The sequence below is a fragment of the Pelecanus crispus genome, chromosome 1 (genome assembly GCF_030463565.1).
Source record: "Pelecanus crispus isolate bPelCri1 chromosome 1, bPelCri1.pri, whole genome shotgun sequence".
NCBI lineage: Eukaryota > Metazoa > Chordata > Aves > Pelecaniformes > Pelecanidae > Pelecanus > Pelecanus crispus.
In genome coordinates, this window is record NC_134643.1 from 68,557,491 (window position 1) to 68,571,697 (window position 14,207).

At 43.3% G+C, this 14,207-nt stretch overlaps 1 protein-coding gene across 5 annotated transcripts in view; it reads left to right on the plus strand.

Moving 5' to 3' along the window:
• Nucleotides 1-14,207, plus strand: part of DENND5B (DENN domain containing 5B) — a 117,042-nt gene that overhangs the window by 8,127 nt on the left and 94,708 nt on the right. The window contains exon 3 of one of the 5 annotated variants that reach the window (XM_075714348.1): nt 13,414-13,432. The exons of the other annotated variants lie outside the window; for them this stretch is intronic. Coding sequence (XP_075570463.1) covers nt 13,414-13,432 — 19 coding nt within the window. The remainder of the gene's footprint in view (nt 1-13,413; nt 13,433-14,207) is intronic. 5 annotated transcript variants of the gene reach the window in all.

The window sequence follows — 14,207 nt, forward strand, 5'->3', positions numbered from 1 at the left end:
TTATTTTGGTCACATTAGCCATATAGATAATCTCAAAAGTAATTAAGAAAGAAAAGGTGATGGCTCATCACAATAAAAGACACATACTGGGGAGATGACTAATGTGTGACAGACTGCTGAGGTGTCAGATACTGGCATGGCTGGAAGAAGCTTATGTTACTTTACCAGTATGAAAATATAAACAACTCAATTTGTGCTTCTTGCTTGGAGTCAAAGACAGTTTTACTCAGCTGTCTGAGCATTAGATCTTAACTGAGAGCTTTCTCATTAGGGTGTCCTAGGCTTGACGAGGGTGCCTGGATGGAAATGTGAAGCCATGCTCCTTCAAGGTGTGGGGTTTTGCTTCTTCCTCCTTCCTCCACCTACCAACCCAATCCATGAAAAATAATGTCAGAACATCCAGAGGATCCTTAAAGGATGAAATGGAAAGACTATTCCCTTGCTAATATATACTCCGTGTACAGTAGTCTTGAAGGACTCTGCTAGCTCTCAGTGATCTGCTTTGAGTGATAGTATGAAAATTAACTCTTAGTAGAATACAATACTGGGGAGATGTGTCTGGTTTTGGTGGATCTGCAAAGAAAAATTTTGAAGGTTGTTCTCCAGTAAGAAAGCAATTTCATACAAAAGTGTCACCAGTTCTTGTTTTGTGTTCAGAGGCAATGTTTAAATATGTCACTCTTGGAGAGAGAGCTTCCCCCCCTGCCCCGGAGCATGAACTTGGCTTTGCTTTACAGTCATTTTATTCATCCAATTGCAGTAATAATTCTGGGACCTAGTAGCAATGTTTTTTAAAAAACAAGCTTTATATCCAACGGAGTCAAATCATGCTTTGAGGCTGTGTGAATGGTAGGTTGCACAGCATGAAAGCTAGAAGAATCTTCTGTCCACCCCCTTATTGGTATTCTCTTGTCATGTTAAAGACTAACATGTGGAAGGGTAAGGGGGCTTAATCTGAAACACTATTCTGTGTAAACAATGACAGGATTAAAAATAAAAAGCAAAGCTCAACTGTCATGGGTGTGCAGTGGCTGCTGCTTTTCATGGATGACTGAAATTATTTGTATAAATTTGCATTTTCCCCTTAGCATCTATATAAACCTATGCTCATTTCCATGCATAGCTATTTTCACATACAAACTGATTGGCATGCGGTGGCATGCGATGTAATGCAATGTTACCTGTGTTAGCAGAAATTATAGTTACAGGGGAAAAAGCAAGTGTCACCATGGATGCTCCTTACATGGGGCTCCCCAGGTGCAAGAGGTGCTTTGAGTCTCTTGTGACTGAAAGACAAGAGGACTGAGTTCTTTGTAGTGAAATGATGAAACCAAGTGCTCGCTTAACTGGTAATTTCTCAATGAAATATTGATTAAATGGGCCAAGCAGTCTGCTTTGGACTGACTGACATTTGGGATGTAGCTGGAACCCCCTGGGAGAGGAGGATGCTGCCATGGTGTGAATAGGTATTGCTTACACTGACTTTAGATGTCTGACGGGTTCTGGAGCCCAGGTTCTCACTGGCCTGGAGACTGTTTGGAGGGTCCAAATCCCTGATTTAGGAGTGCACCTCTCCTGCTTTTTCTCCAGGTGGCTGCTGAGATGAATCCAGTCAGATGGTGTAAATACCTTCTGGTGGGCCCTCTGGTCTCCCGTGAGATGTTCTGGAAAAAGGAAAGATTTATTTTTTAAATTCAAACTATGAAGTATTTAACAAAGAATGCACTATACAATTGAGTAAATATTTGGCTTTTCATTGCTGAGGGAGGGGAGCATTTGCTGATTAGTTAGTTATTCACACAATACTATTTTTCCATCAGTATTCCCACTTGGTATTCTTGTTTGCGTTATGCTGTGCAATACCCTGACACGACTTTAAAATTAAGAAGAATTTTATGCTTAAAAACAAAACAACAGCTCTGTTAACATAGACTTTCTCTCGGCTGTGATGCTGGCTGCTGTGGGAGAGATGAAGGGCTGTTGCACGTTTTCTGGGATGGGACTCTTTGTAATGTAGATGTTGTGCTTTCTCATTTTGTTTATTCTTTCAGTATAACAGTTTGAAAATACACAGCACCAAGTATTTGGTGCAGAATTCTTACATTTTGTTTAAAAAAAAAAAAACAAAACCCAAACCCCCCAAAAACCCCTCAAAACAAACAAACAAAACCAACATAACACCAAACCCCTAAAATTTTGTCTAATCGTGTGAAGTTGAAATGGCTGGCCGTGACTCACAGTGCTTAAAAACTGCCAGGTGTTTTGTGAAGTGACTGATGGTGGATGCATGCTCTGTCACAGAGCTTTGAAGGGTGTATTCTGCTGTACGTTTTGCCTTGTAAACACTTCAAGAACATCAAGGCCAGGAAGAACGGTGCCACAGTGTCTCTAATGCACCCCTTTTTGGGTTGTCAACCTTTGTTTATAATGACTATTGTTATGAATCTATTAAGGGAGAATATTTATCTCTGGAAATCAGGATAGCAGCTATTCAGCACAGATGAATTAGGTGTTTAGCCTTTTCCCAAGATGCTGCTATTCAATATAGGTTTGTCTGACTAGCATTTGCAAATCTGTTGACTCTTTCTGGCTTTAGCGAGTGTGATAGCAGATGTTGTTTGACTCTCTTAATTCAAGCAGGGATGTGTAGCCTAGTGTTTCTATCTCAAATTGAGGAATGACTAAGAACTAGAGAATCCTAGTATAAGGAATGCTATTAAGTAATCATTTTTTTCCGGTATAAATATGAACATCTGCATTGGGTGAGGCAGCTGTAGCTGTGGTCTCCTGTTGTACTTAGGAAAAGGGGAATGGTGATCGGAGATGTCAACTTTCACAATAGCAGTTCTGGTTAATATCTCACTATTGTTTCTATGCCCGTGTCTTTGTTTTCTTTCTTCTTGGAGCTGCCCGCAGGACGGTGAGTTGGGAGGGGAAAGAGCGAGCCCTGTTGAAAATTGCTCAGTCTAACACACTGTTAAAAAAAAAAAAAAATAACAAAACACCCACCCCACCCCCCTACCCTCCAGCTTAATGTGGGCTGAACTTCCCATGGAAACTCTGTCTTAATGAGCTCGGACCCCTCAGCCCTGCTTTGTCCTGGTCAGCAGGTGAGAAAGAGCTGAGGTCCCCGGCGCGGGTGCCCTGGCTGTGACCCAGGGGCTTGGGGCCCCGATTAGTTCAGCTCTTGTGCTTTTGGCGGGAATAAGAATGAGAGAACATCTTGTCTTGGGGCCTGGGTGTATTCATGCTCCTCGCCTGCAGGCCTGTGCTAGCACTGGAAGAGGCATTTGTCCAGGAGCCAGGGAGAAAAGGCACAGATTTAGGTCTGTCCTAGAGCTGAGACTGAATTGCTCGGAGCAACTATCACAGTGGAGTGTCCAAGATATATCATATTTGATAGTGGTGAAGATCTGAAAACTATTTGCAATTCAAAATCTGTCTTGGGTTTCAGTTACTGTTTAATATTTTGTCAGCACTTCGTGACAATGACTTCTGTCCCAGCATCACTCATGGTGCACTCAATAGCTCAAAAGGGAAGTTGACGCTAAGCAGGAGACCATCTGTGTTGTTAATAGTGTAGTATTATCACGCACAAAACTCAGGCTTGTGTGATTCATAATGTGATCACACTAGACCTGTTTTCTTTTTTCAAAAAAGTCAAAAAACCAGGCCCGCAAAACAATCCGTATCCTTATCTACCAACTTCTAAGTCCATAGGTCAATTTAATTTTGTCAGAGGTGAAATTGAAAAGATACAGGTGGGTTTTTTTTTTTTTGGTCAAGTCCTTGCAGCTAGAGCAGAGATCCTAATTAACCTTCCAATAATACAAAAGCTGCGGGAAAAGCAACAGCACTTTATAAAGCAAGAGGGGCCCCTCCACGTGGGTATCCTGGCAGGCTAATTGGCAGCCGCATAGCTGGGGTCCAAGCAGAGTGTGCATTGCCTCCTGCCCATCTGCTGGGTCGGGGAATGAAGATTAACTTGTGGTACTGAGGGGGAAGGAGGGAAGATCAGAGCTAACAGGCTTGTGTGAGCAAAAGGAGCTGCAGATGAGAGGACCATGATTTCTGTCCTGGCGTCCTGTCACATAACTCCTAGTGCTCTTCACCCAGACCTGTGAAACCATACAGCTGTGTTAATGCCATCTTCCTTAGCCTTTCCTTCTCGGTCTCAAATGAAGAGTATTTGTTAGGGGAGCAATTCTGCTACAGCTCCTACAGTGTGATAACAGGCGGTAGGAGCAAAGCTATGTTTGGTAATAAATAGCAATGCAAGGATGGCGGTTGCTGGTCCAAGTCCTTCCGCAACCTCAATGAAAGGATGTAGGAGCTTGGCTGTGTTGGTGCTACTGCATCCAAGTGATGTGTCTGTGGAAAAGCACTTTTTTTGAAAATGCACTGAATGGGAGATACAGCAGCAAAATGCGCTGGGGAAGGGGGTTCTCTGCTTTTTTTCCTTCTTAATCTTCCCCCTTCCCACATTTAAAAACAAATCAGCTCATCCTCATGCTTTGTTGTTTTAAAAAGCTATTCTGACCTTTCTGATAATATTGTTAAGAACCAAGAACTGTATTCTGATGTATTAAAGTGCTAATGATGCATAAGGACTCATAAAACTGTATTAAATGCATTAAATTTTGATTAACTCCAGTAAAAGACACTGCAAGGGATCACTAATAACTCTGCATTTATGAGTTGTCTTGGAAGTAAATGGCAATATTCAGTTGAATCTGTCCACTGAAACGGCCTAGAAGGAGATGGCATTGCATTGCAGTGCAGCGGGAGGTTGGCAACCTGCACTTGATTAATCTGCTCATACCAAAGTGGCATCGCTCCATGCTTCCAGCACGCTTGTAATCGATGAGTGCATTAATGAGCCCCTGGGTAACCAAAACTATGCTTGGGGGCCGGGGTTGGAAATAGGAAAGGATAAACGTTGCTGACTCAGTTTCTCTTTCTTATGTTACCTCTACTTACTTTTTCCAAGCAGTGCTTAACTGATTCCATGTTAAAGTGAGCGTTTTAAAATGCCTCTCTGCGTCACTAACAGTAGCGGAGCTGTTTTGTGTGCTTTTGAGTGGGTGGGTTATTTAAGCCTTTTTGTTTTGTTTCCCTGAACTTTCCCCACCTGAAAAATGTTGTGATCTTCAGATGTGAAAGACTGACTCTTGGTTAGTCGCTGCTAGACTATGCTGAGTCTTAGTACGTTAGAGAGAGGTTGAGGCCAAACCTCCCTTGGGGCCAGCCAAGTGGTCCACTGAGCCATCATCTTCTTTTGAGTAGATTCAATTAACTGGTTAGTAAAAGTGTGTTGAGGTCTCTGAGGGCTGACAATAATTTGCGGTCTAGAAAGTTTGGAAATTTTTCTAGCCTTAAGAGAAACCGTTTCAGGAGGCTACTTAGCTTTTGCAAGGTTGATGGTCTTTTATTTTCTCTTTCTGAATATGTTTAATAAAAAAGGGATTGCGGCTAAATTTAAGCAAACTTCCGCATTCAGGACTTAAATTTCTGATTTCCTTTCTTGCAGTGGCTTGCTGATAATTGTCTTGCTAATGCATTTAAATTCTACTCCTTAAAAATGTATTATCTGGTTTATTTTGTGGGAGGTCATTGGTTTCACAGTATTGGTTTCACAGAATAAAACTGAAACCAAATCCTCGCATCTGCAGCTGCAGTGTTAAATAGAGCATCATTGTCATGTGGTGAGCATGGCCGTCAAAACACTTCGGGCAAAGTGGGTAACATGAACAGTTCTTCTATGTTAAATATTTATGGAAGAAAATGCAAACTCAGAAGGCTGCCAGCAGACAGACGTACTGCTTAAATACATTGTTGTGTTGGTGAGGGCATGAATCTTAGCACAGCAGCTTTAGGAAGAAGACAGCAAGCTGTTTCTGCTTGCACACAGGCTCAACAGTGTACCTTTTCTTCACAGAACCATATATGAAAAGGCACTGGAAGTTGAAAACTTCAGAAGAAAAACAATAGCTCTACGCAAGCGGTTTGCCAGCTGGCTGCCCCTGAGATGGTCAGTTCTCTTTGCCCACTGGTCTTCTGCTACAACAGTCATAGCGAAAGCTCAGCACAAGCCCTCTCTTGCATGCCTAGCCTCAAGGGCCGGCATGTCTTTATTTCAGGTCCTCTGGTGCAAACAGGTGGTGAACTACAAGCGGCGAGATACTGAGAAGAAAACCATGTAATTAAATCTGGCACTGTAGTATAATAAATCTCCGTTGTATTCTTTAGCTTTCTAAACGCCTTCCGAGCAATGCACAATGGCTGTGATTAATGACTATTGTATTGTCTTAAATAATAAGCTTGAGCCTTCAGATAGGTGACATAATTTAGCCATAATGAGCGTCAGCTTCGTGTGTTTGATCTCAACGCTTTGAATTTCGGCGTTGTTGTTGCCATGTCCTTGAGAGGTTGTTTTATGCCAAAGAAAACCGGTAAAGGGGGATGGGGGGCAATTTCTATGAGAGTGTGAAGAATCCAACCAATCCGTTGCTCTGAGGACATGACTTTTTTGTTGTATCTCATTTTTAAATACAGAAGATGAAAGCAGTTGGATTGTTTGCAAAATGCACCCACTGTTATTGAGAGAGATTTTCTCTTTGACAAAAGTATTCCTTGCTGGGAGGTGTCTACTGACAGTACCAGTGATGGGTGTTTCCTTTTGTGTGTCAAGATGCACCAAATACCCATAGCGGGGAAAAGGCTTTTCGATCCTTTCCACACCATCGCCCCGTCCGTCACCTCCTCAGCAGGCTTCTCTGTTGTTTCCTCCCTTCACCGAAGGCAGCAGCTCTTTGATATGAGCTCCTATCTCTTCACGTTTCTTTCCATTGCCTGGGTTCAGCTGGCACAGGAGAAAAAAACATTATATTCTCTTCCCCGCAGCTACTTGTGAAGAGCTTTCTCCATCTTTGTGCTGTGTATCTGCACAGCGCTTCGGCAGAGCTCGGAAGGGAGGGCTGAGAAACTACAAAGCACATCAGATCTAATTATTCAGCTAGCATAAGGGCTTTTCTTCCCTGCTCAGGATACTCGCTCTTGATTGTGCAGGTAGTTTGACTGACATTATGTGCTGACTTCAAAGCCATTGCACAGCGCCACATAAATGCTTCAAACCCAAATCCATCCTCCTTCGGGCAGCCTGGCCCAAATGGGCTGCCCTAACGGCAGGGTTTGGCAGGGCTCGTAAGTGAAGGGTCAATGCGGACGCTCCCCCTTGTTATTTTTGTGGGGATGGGGGGGAAAGGGATTTAAAATCCCTCACCCTTTCCTGTTAAGTCTGTTTCATTTTGCCTGGTTTAGCATTGTGGTAGAAAGAAACATAATGGATTTGTTAGGGTCAGTGCTTCACCATGTGACGGTTGACTTTGATGGGCAATAGGGCCTAGTTTGCCACTCCAGACAAAGGATTTGTAGGTCTTGCAGGCTGCCATCTGTTTCTAAAAGCAAGTTTTTGTGGAGAAGGGATGCAGCTTGCATGCTGAAAAAGTTGGGGTGTTTTTTTTTTTTTTTTCTTGAGAACTGCTGAGCCTTTGTATTTGAGCTTTAATTTCAAAACTAAGCACAAGTTATTAATAGCAGGACTCCCCTTTTGCCCTCCTTCAGGCAAGCTGGACATCCAAATCTCATTAGCGATGGGTTGATGTCTTCTAAAATACAAGTATTTTAGAATACACGTACTCATCTCCCAAGTGTGTTCTATTCTTCTCTCCAGCCCCCACCCAAGCTTTCTGAAGTGCAATGTCTGGCTGCATCCAGGTTATTTGCATTTATTCTGATACATAAGCATATAAGGTACAGATTGGAGAAGAAATAATGTTCCGCCTTCATTTGATTTTTCTCTTGTGCTCTCTTAAAAACAACAGAAAGAACAGTTGATCATACTCTGCCCCTACAATCCAGACTGGCAAGTCTTACTTTCTGCACTGCAGAGTCTCTTAAATAAAATGGCCAGCCGACCTGTAGGGCTTAGACATGCTGACAAGTACAATCTATTTATGTGCCATGTGTTAACCTGATTGTTAATGGATTGTTTCTATGTATAACTACGGGAGGTAGCACAGAGCTGCGCAATCCAGATCTGGAGGGCAGGAAAACATCCTGCTGCAGGACTCGGCAAAAATGAGTAAAGCCTCTGCAGTTTTCTTCTTTCCAGCTGGAGATGAACAGGACTGCCAGCACTGATAAAGAGGTCCTGGCTCTCAATCGTGTGCTGCCCGTTTATTTAACTAGTTGCTCTCCTGATGCAAGGGAGGGGCGGGAGTAATCCCATCCTTCCTAACACTCTTACGGTGCATTTTGCATTTTTCTTTTGTATTAAGGGGAGTGACTGGTGTGGCTGCTGTAGCTGTTCAGGTACACACGTGCATCACTGAATATAGGTCTGAAAGTGCAATGCTCCCCTCATTGTGGCAAGTGAGTTAATATGCTGCGGATGAATGTCGCATTAAGACTGTGGTGGCGGCCAAAAGAAGCTGGCACCTTCCACTTGCCCCCAAACATACAGCCCATGTACTGTGCCAGAAGGGCCTGCCTCCATAGCCATGCCAGGCACCGCAGCACCCTCCCGTGAACCAGCATTTGCCACCGCCACTTTTTCTTTGTTTCTGCCGGTTGCCAGCCACTAGCAGAAAGCTGGCAAGCCACGTGAGGACTCGTGCTCTCGTTGCTGGACTGCCATATTTCTGGCCGTTCTTGGAATTAACCTTTTCTCCAAACTTGCTCCCAGCCCTGGCGACGGCATGGGGAGGGAGAGGGGGGCTGCCGGCTTGCTGGGCAGATGGAAACATGGTCATCAGCTGGTGAGCAGCGTGACCAGCTCTGACTCCCTGCCCTGGCTTTCTTCACAGCTCTGCACCTGAGCCAGCAGTGCTTGAGCAAGGAGGGTTTTTCTTCTGTTCAGGCAGCTGTGAAGAGAGGAAGATTTTTTTTCAGGGAATTAAATGAATAAAATGACTGCCTTTGTGGTGGCCTGGTTCTGTACCAAGCTTTCCCCAGCAGGAGGGGATATCCTGCACCTCTGCCACATTTTCCTCTGAAGTCTGTTAATGACTTCTGCGGAGCAGTCCCTGACCACCTGTGGACACCACAGCAGTGGTGTGGCTTTGCCTAGGTCAATTTTTCCATCTCTTCCCAGCCTCCATGTTTATTCCTCAAGGGTGGGACTTCTCAGGCTTCATCTTGAGAGGTGAAGACAGAATCTGTATTCCTTGGAGATCCCATCCTCAAACATGTCAGGAATATTTTTGTCAGAGGCGATTCTGCAGCTGGTGTGGAGCACCTGTGCTGAGGGAAGGCTGCTTGCATTGGAAGTCCCTGTCTCACTTCTGAGAAGCTGAGGTCTTCAAGGTCCAAAGGGTGGCACAACAACCCTGGAAAACACTCCACATAAATACCTGAGGCCTGGAGAAGAGGCATTCCTGGTCAATGGGGTTAACTTAAATGAGGGTGTACCCAGCTCTTACATAAAGACCAGAGCTGATACGTCGTAGGCAATCTGATCACAGGCTGCTTCTACTAATACAGGCTCCTACGTGCTCTTCCTGGCCATTTTGTGGAGTTTAAATATTTTGCCAAGGAAGGGCTTGTCGGGTTCTGCTAGGTAATCTAGCCATCTCAGGATAGCTAATGCTGGTGATTTTCTTTGGAGACATGTGATGGTTCAGGCATCAAATGCATGCCTCAGGAGTGAGACCACCCAGTTTCCTCTAACTCCTCTCAAGCTGCAGAAGAACTTTGTGTCTCTTTTTAGGTGCAACAGTGCCATGGTGTCAAGTCCTAACACTTAGATGGGACCCTTGGAAATACGCTTGAGGATGCCCAACATTTTCATGCAGTTAACTTTGAATTACCAAAGCTGAGAATCTCTTGGCTCTTTTCCACTAAAATACAGGGTGACACAACAAGCTTCACGGAAGTGTCTTCATTAGCTTAAGGAGGAGCAGATTGAAAGGGTTTTGTTTAAGAAAAATTTTCATAACAGGATGGAGTAGTCAATGATGATGCATCAGGTACTTCTAGGTGGTTGTGTTACCACTATATTTAAAATGAGTGTTGAGTTTAAGAAGCCAACATGCTCTTTGTGGTCCATTTGTGGTCTCCAGGCTTTTGCCAACATGTGTATATACTGCTCCTTGGGAGCTATTGAACTTGCTGCTGTGGTAGCTGTACAATCCTCTGTATCTTCCATTTTTGTGTGGTCTTTGTATCTTCTACACTTTTTTTTTTTTTTTAAAGAAAAAAGGTGGGGGGCAGGGGATAAAACACTTAAGAGTGAGGACAGAAATGGTGGAAACCTCATTTGTAGAAACAGCAGTTGATTTAGTCTGTTTGGCCAAAGAAGCTTTGGCCCTATCAGAGGAGAACTTTTCTGCTGTACTTAATTGAATTTGCCAAACTGGAACAAGCCCTGGCATAGCAGTTTCAACCCCTGCCTTTGCTAGTCAGCAGCATTCAAAGCTGCAGAGAGGCGATGAAAAACACTGAGCAAATGCTGTGTGAACTGGAGAGTCAGCACTGAAATGCCTTCTTGACCTGGTGGTGATGGTGGGTCATTTCCTTCTTCTGAGTCAATTTGGGACATTTGGGCACGTGTCCAACACACAAAAATGAATTGCTTACTGCAGGCAGCACGGGTTGCCACCACAGGGATTTTCTTCCTTGCGGAGGTCTGTGTGTACTCTCAGCGCAGTCCAGGCGGGTGCCTGCACAAGCTGTGCTCTGGAGAATGCATCTGATCTCTGTGGAAAACTGAGATTACTTGGGAGCAGCAAGAGGAGTGCAAGAGTTTTCACATCCCGTTACACAGGACCGTTATTTGTGTCTGGAAGAATAAGCGTATAGTAAAGGAGTCTAAATCCTAAATTTTAATCCTAACGTGGCATTGACTGTAGGTCCCGAGAAGTTTTGTGTTCTGTCTTTCCTACAGTCTACTGGAAAAAAAAAAGTGTTATTTGTACAGGGCAATGAAAGCGTTGGCTATGGAACCTGCAGTTATTTACGCATACAGTTGGACGGTTCTGAACCACTTCAGTGCTGAGTGGTTTCAGCCTGCCTAGTGGGATGGCGGGGGACTAACATCCTACCAAATTAGTTGTTATTTTAATTGGGAAGGGGAGGAGCAGTGTGCAAATGAATGCCTTCCGTTTGAGTTCATTTGGAGCCGTGGATGTAGGAGCTGCTGTCTGATAAACTCGATAAACCTCATCTACTGTAACAGTGATTTCAATTGGAGGAAAATAAATTGAGGTGGAGAAGGAAATTGGAGGGCACAGGCTCAAGCCTGAGCAGGAAGGTTGTTTTAATAGCCTTGTAAAATGCATGTTGCTTTGTTTCAGGATGAATGCCAACTCTTCAAAGTTTTTAAGGTAAAAAGGCAGAGACTCCAAGTTGTTCAGGTATATTTGAATGTAATATTTGAATATATTCGAGATGCCTCTGAGAAGCAAGCCAAATTTCAACCAACAGAGCAAGACAGAAGACGATGTAACTTCCTTGTGAAAACAGACAGGCACTCTGCTGGGTTTGTGTTCTCAGTCCTGGAATGAGAGCTTTCTGTGTGCGCTATCCAAAATACTGATCAGTAGAATGTGCTGACAATAAGGAGGAATGTAACGCAGTCAGGGGAAGAGTGATGTAGTTTATCTGTGGGCATGGGTGTGCCTCTGTAGGCGTGTGAGATTCCTGCCCTGGATTAATGGAGATGATGGTGTGTGCTTCTGTTGGACCCAGAGGAAACGACTTTAAGTGCAATGAATAGTGTTTGCAAGGAGGGTGAAGAATAGGAGGCAATGAACACAAGTCTCTTTCTAACTTAAGGTTATCTTTTCAGTTTGTTTTCTATTTGGTGCACTGCTATTAAAATAGCCCAGATACAAAGCTGGAGGTTAAAAAGCACACTAAAAGTGGAATACAGACTGCTGTTTGGAAAAGCGAACTTGCAGAAATTTGTAGAGGAGGAGAGGAGAAGTCTGTAGGCTAAGAAACAGGCAAAACCAATAAAAGACCTGATAGTTTTTCCAGGTTGTGAGGGAAAAAAGATTATCAGACAGAAGAGTGATGAGTTGGTGATGCTGAAAGTCAAATAGTTTTACAACACTGTCAAAAATCCTTAAAGCAAATATGCACAATGCCTGGGAAGCTGAGGGTGGTGGTAGCTGTTCTTTCTCCAGATTGGTGGGGAATTCTATGTGTGTGTACAGATGCACGTGCAGATCAAGTTCCATCACAGCTGAAGGGACCCCAAATAACCCGGGTTGTTAGAAAATGGAGTTTCTGCAGGCTCGCAACTCTCTGTGACCCTCTTCCCCTCACTAGATGAGAATTCAGCGGAGTTCTCTTGATAGTCCTAAATGAGAGACGATGACCTTGATGGCCAACAGGTACAGCTTCAAGAAGAATCACGAAAACTTAATGGCTTCTTGTGTGTGTGTTTTCTGCACCAGATCTGGGAATTAAATAACTATAATAATCTTTTGCATGGGGTGTTCAGTCAGTGATCTGAGCAAAGACACCTACTTCATTTGGTGCCAGGGCCCTTGCAGATAAAGAATGTGCAGTGGCTTTTTTTTATGGTACATGACAACTGATTTTAATGCTTGTTCAAGAGCCTTATTATTCCACAAGTCCTATTATCCCACCAGGAGTGGTCTTCTAAAGCTCTCCAAACTTCTCACTTATGTTAACAGTAGAAATGTTGACACCTGGTTCCCTTACTCTGTCTTTCAGTTCAGTAACAAAAAGTTGTGGAAACATGAAACAAGAAATCAATCTTTTGTCTTGGGGGATTTTTTTTTGTGTGTGTGTGTGTGTTCATGATAAGTCATGATAATGTTCTTAACTTCCTTAGGACTCTGAATATAAAATCCGTATTTCAAAATCTATGAGGTAAGATGTAAAAAGACATAAATGGGAGTGCTTTTGACGAATGTTTCTAAGAGGATTTGTTGAGATCAGTGGTGTATAGGGATTACCCTATATATATATATATATATATTTGTACTACAAGATGAACTAATGTTAAACATCTGACAGACCAAATCACAGTATTTCTTAAATGGGTACAGCATTTACACTTTTCTCATGATACGGCTCTGATGCAGAGTCACTTACCACAAGCTTATCCAGAAGACTTGGTTTGTGTTGTGAAAGCACAAGCTCAGTTACATCCATGTTCACCAAAATGTTCAGTGGTCTTAGAAGTGACTAATGGCTGAAAGGTATCTTTTTTTCTTTCCTTTTTAAGCTAGCAGGTGGCATGTCATCAGCCAAGGTGGTGTTTTTCAGGGCTGCATGGTCTTTGTCCCTACAGTCCAGGTACCATGTAGTTCTGCAAGTTGATGGGTGGCTTCTGAAATAGGCTGCAAAAGTTGTCCTGCCATTGGAGCAGTGAGTGAGGACAGTGTTAGCCGTTTTGGTGTGGTGGTGGTGGTTACTGCAGCAGTGGCAAAGCAGTGACCGGAGGAAGAGGAGAGTTGCAACTGTTCATGACAAATTTTAGAGATGTGTGACTTGATCGGGACTGGCCTGTCTGGTGACACTTAACTGCACAAAAAGACTTAGCTGAACTGTCATGCTAAAAATCTCATGGGTGGGAGCATGGAACAGATTTTGACAGTTTCAAAGACTTAAGTCCATTCACTGATACCTGAAATTCTTTCCTTCAAAAACAATTTTCAGAACAAGTTTTCTTATTCTTCAATCTTTGACTCTTGTACTGGAGTATTAACAAAAAAGAGACGGTTATCTGAGGGCCTGTAAGCTTCTTCTGCAAGACAGAGTGTGGTGGAAGAGGCCTCAGAGGACTTGCTCTGACAGAAATAGATACCCTTCAGAAGACTCTTCTGCTCTGCAAGCTTCGTCTTTCTCCACAATACTACCTGTCTAGCAGGAAAAAGGTCTTATAACTCTCTTCGCCTTCTGTCTTACCTTGCTACATCTCCAAAGAAAAGTAGTTTCCTTTTTGAAACGTACCAATTTAATGTAAGACAAGTAATCATAGTCATTGCATATGTTGTATTAGTGGGTTAAATTTAGTTGGAAGACTGAATTAAAAACTAGCTTGTCTCATTCACGCAATCCCACACGTTGAGTAAGTAGCTTGAGCTGCAAATGCTGTTCTGTGCTGCGTATCAATGTCTGCCTAGACCGCCAAAGGGTCAACCTAATGCCAGAGAGGATTCAGAGTGCTT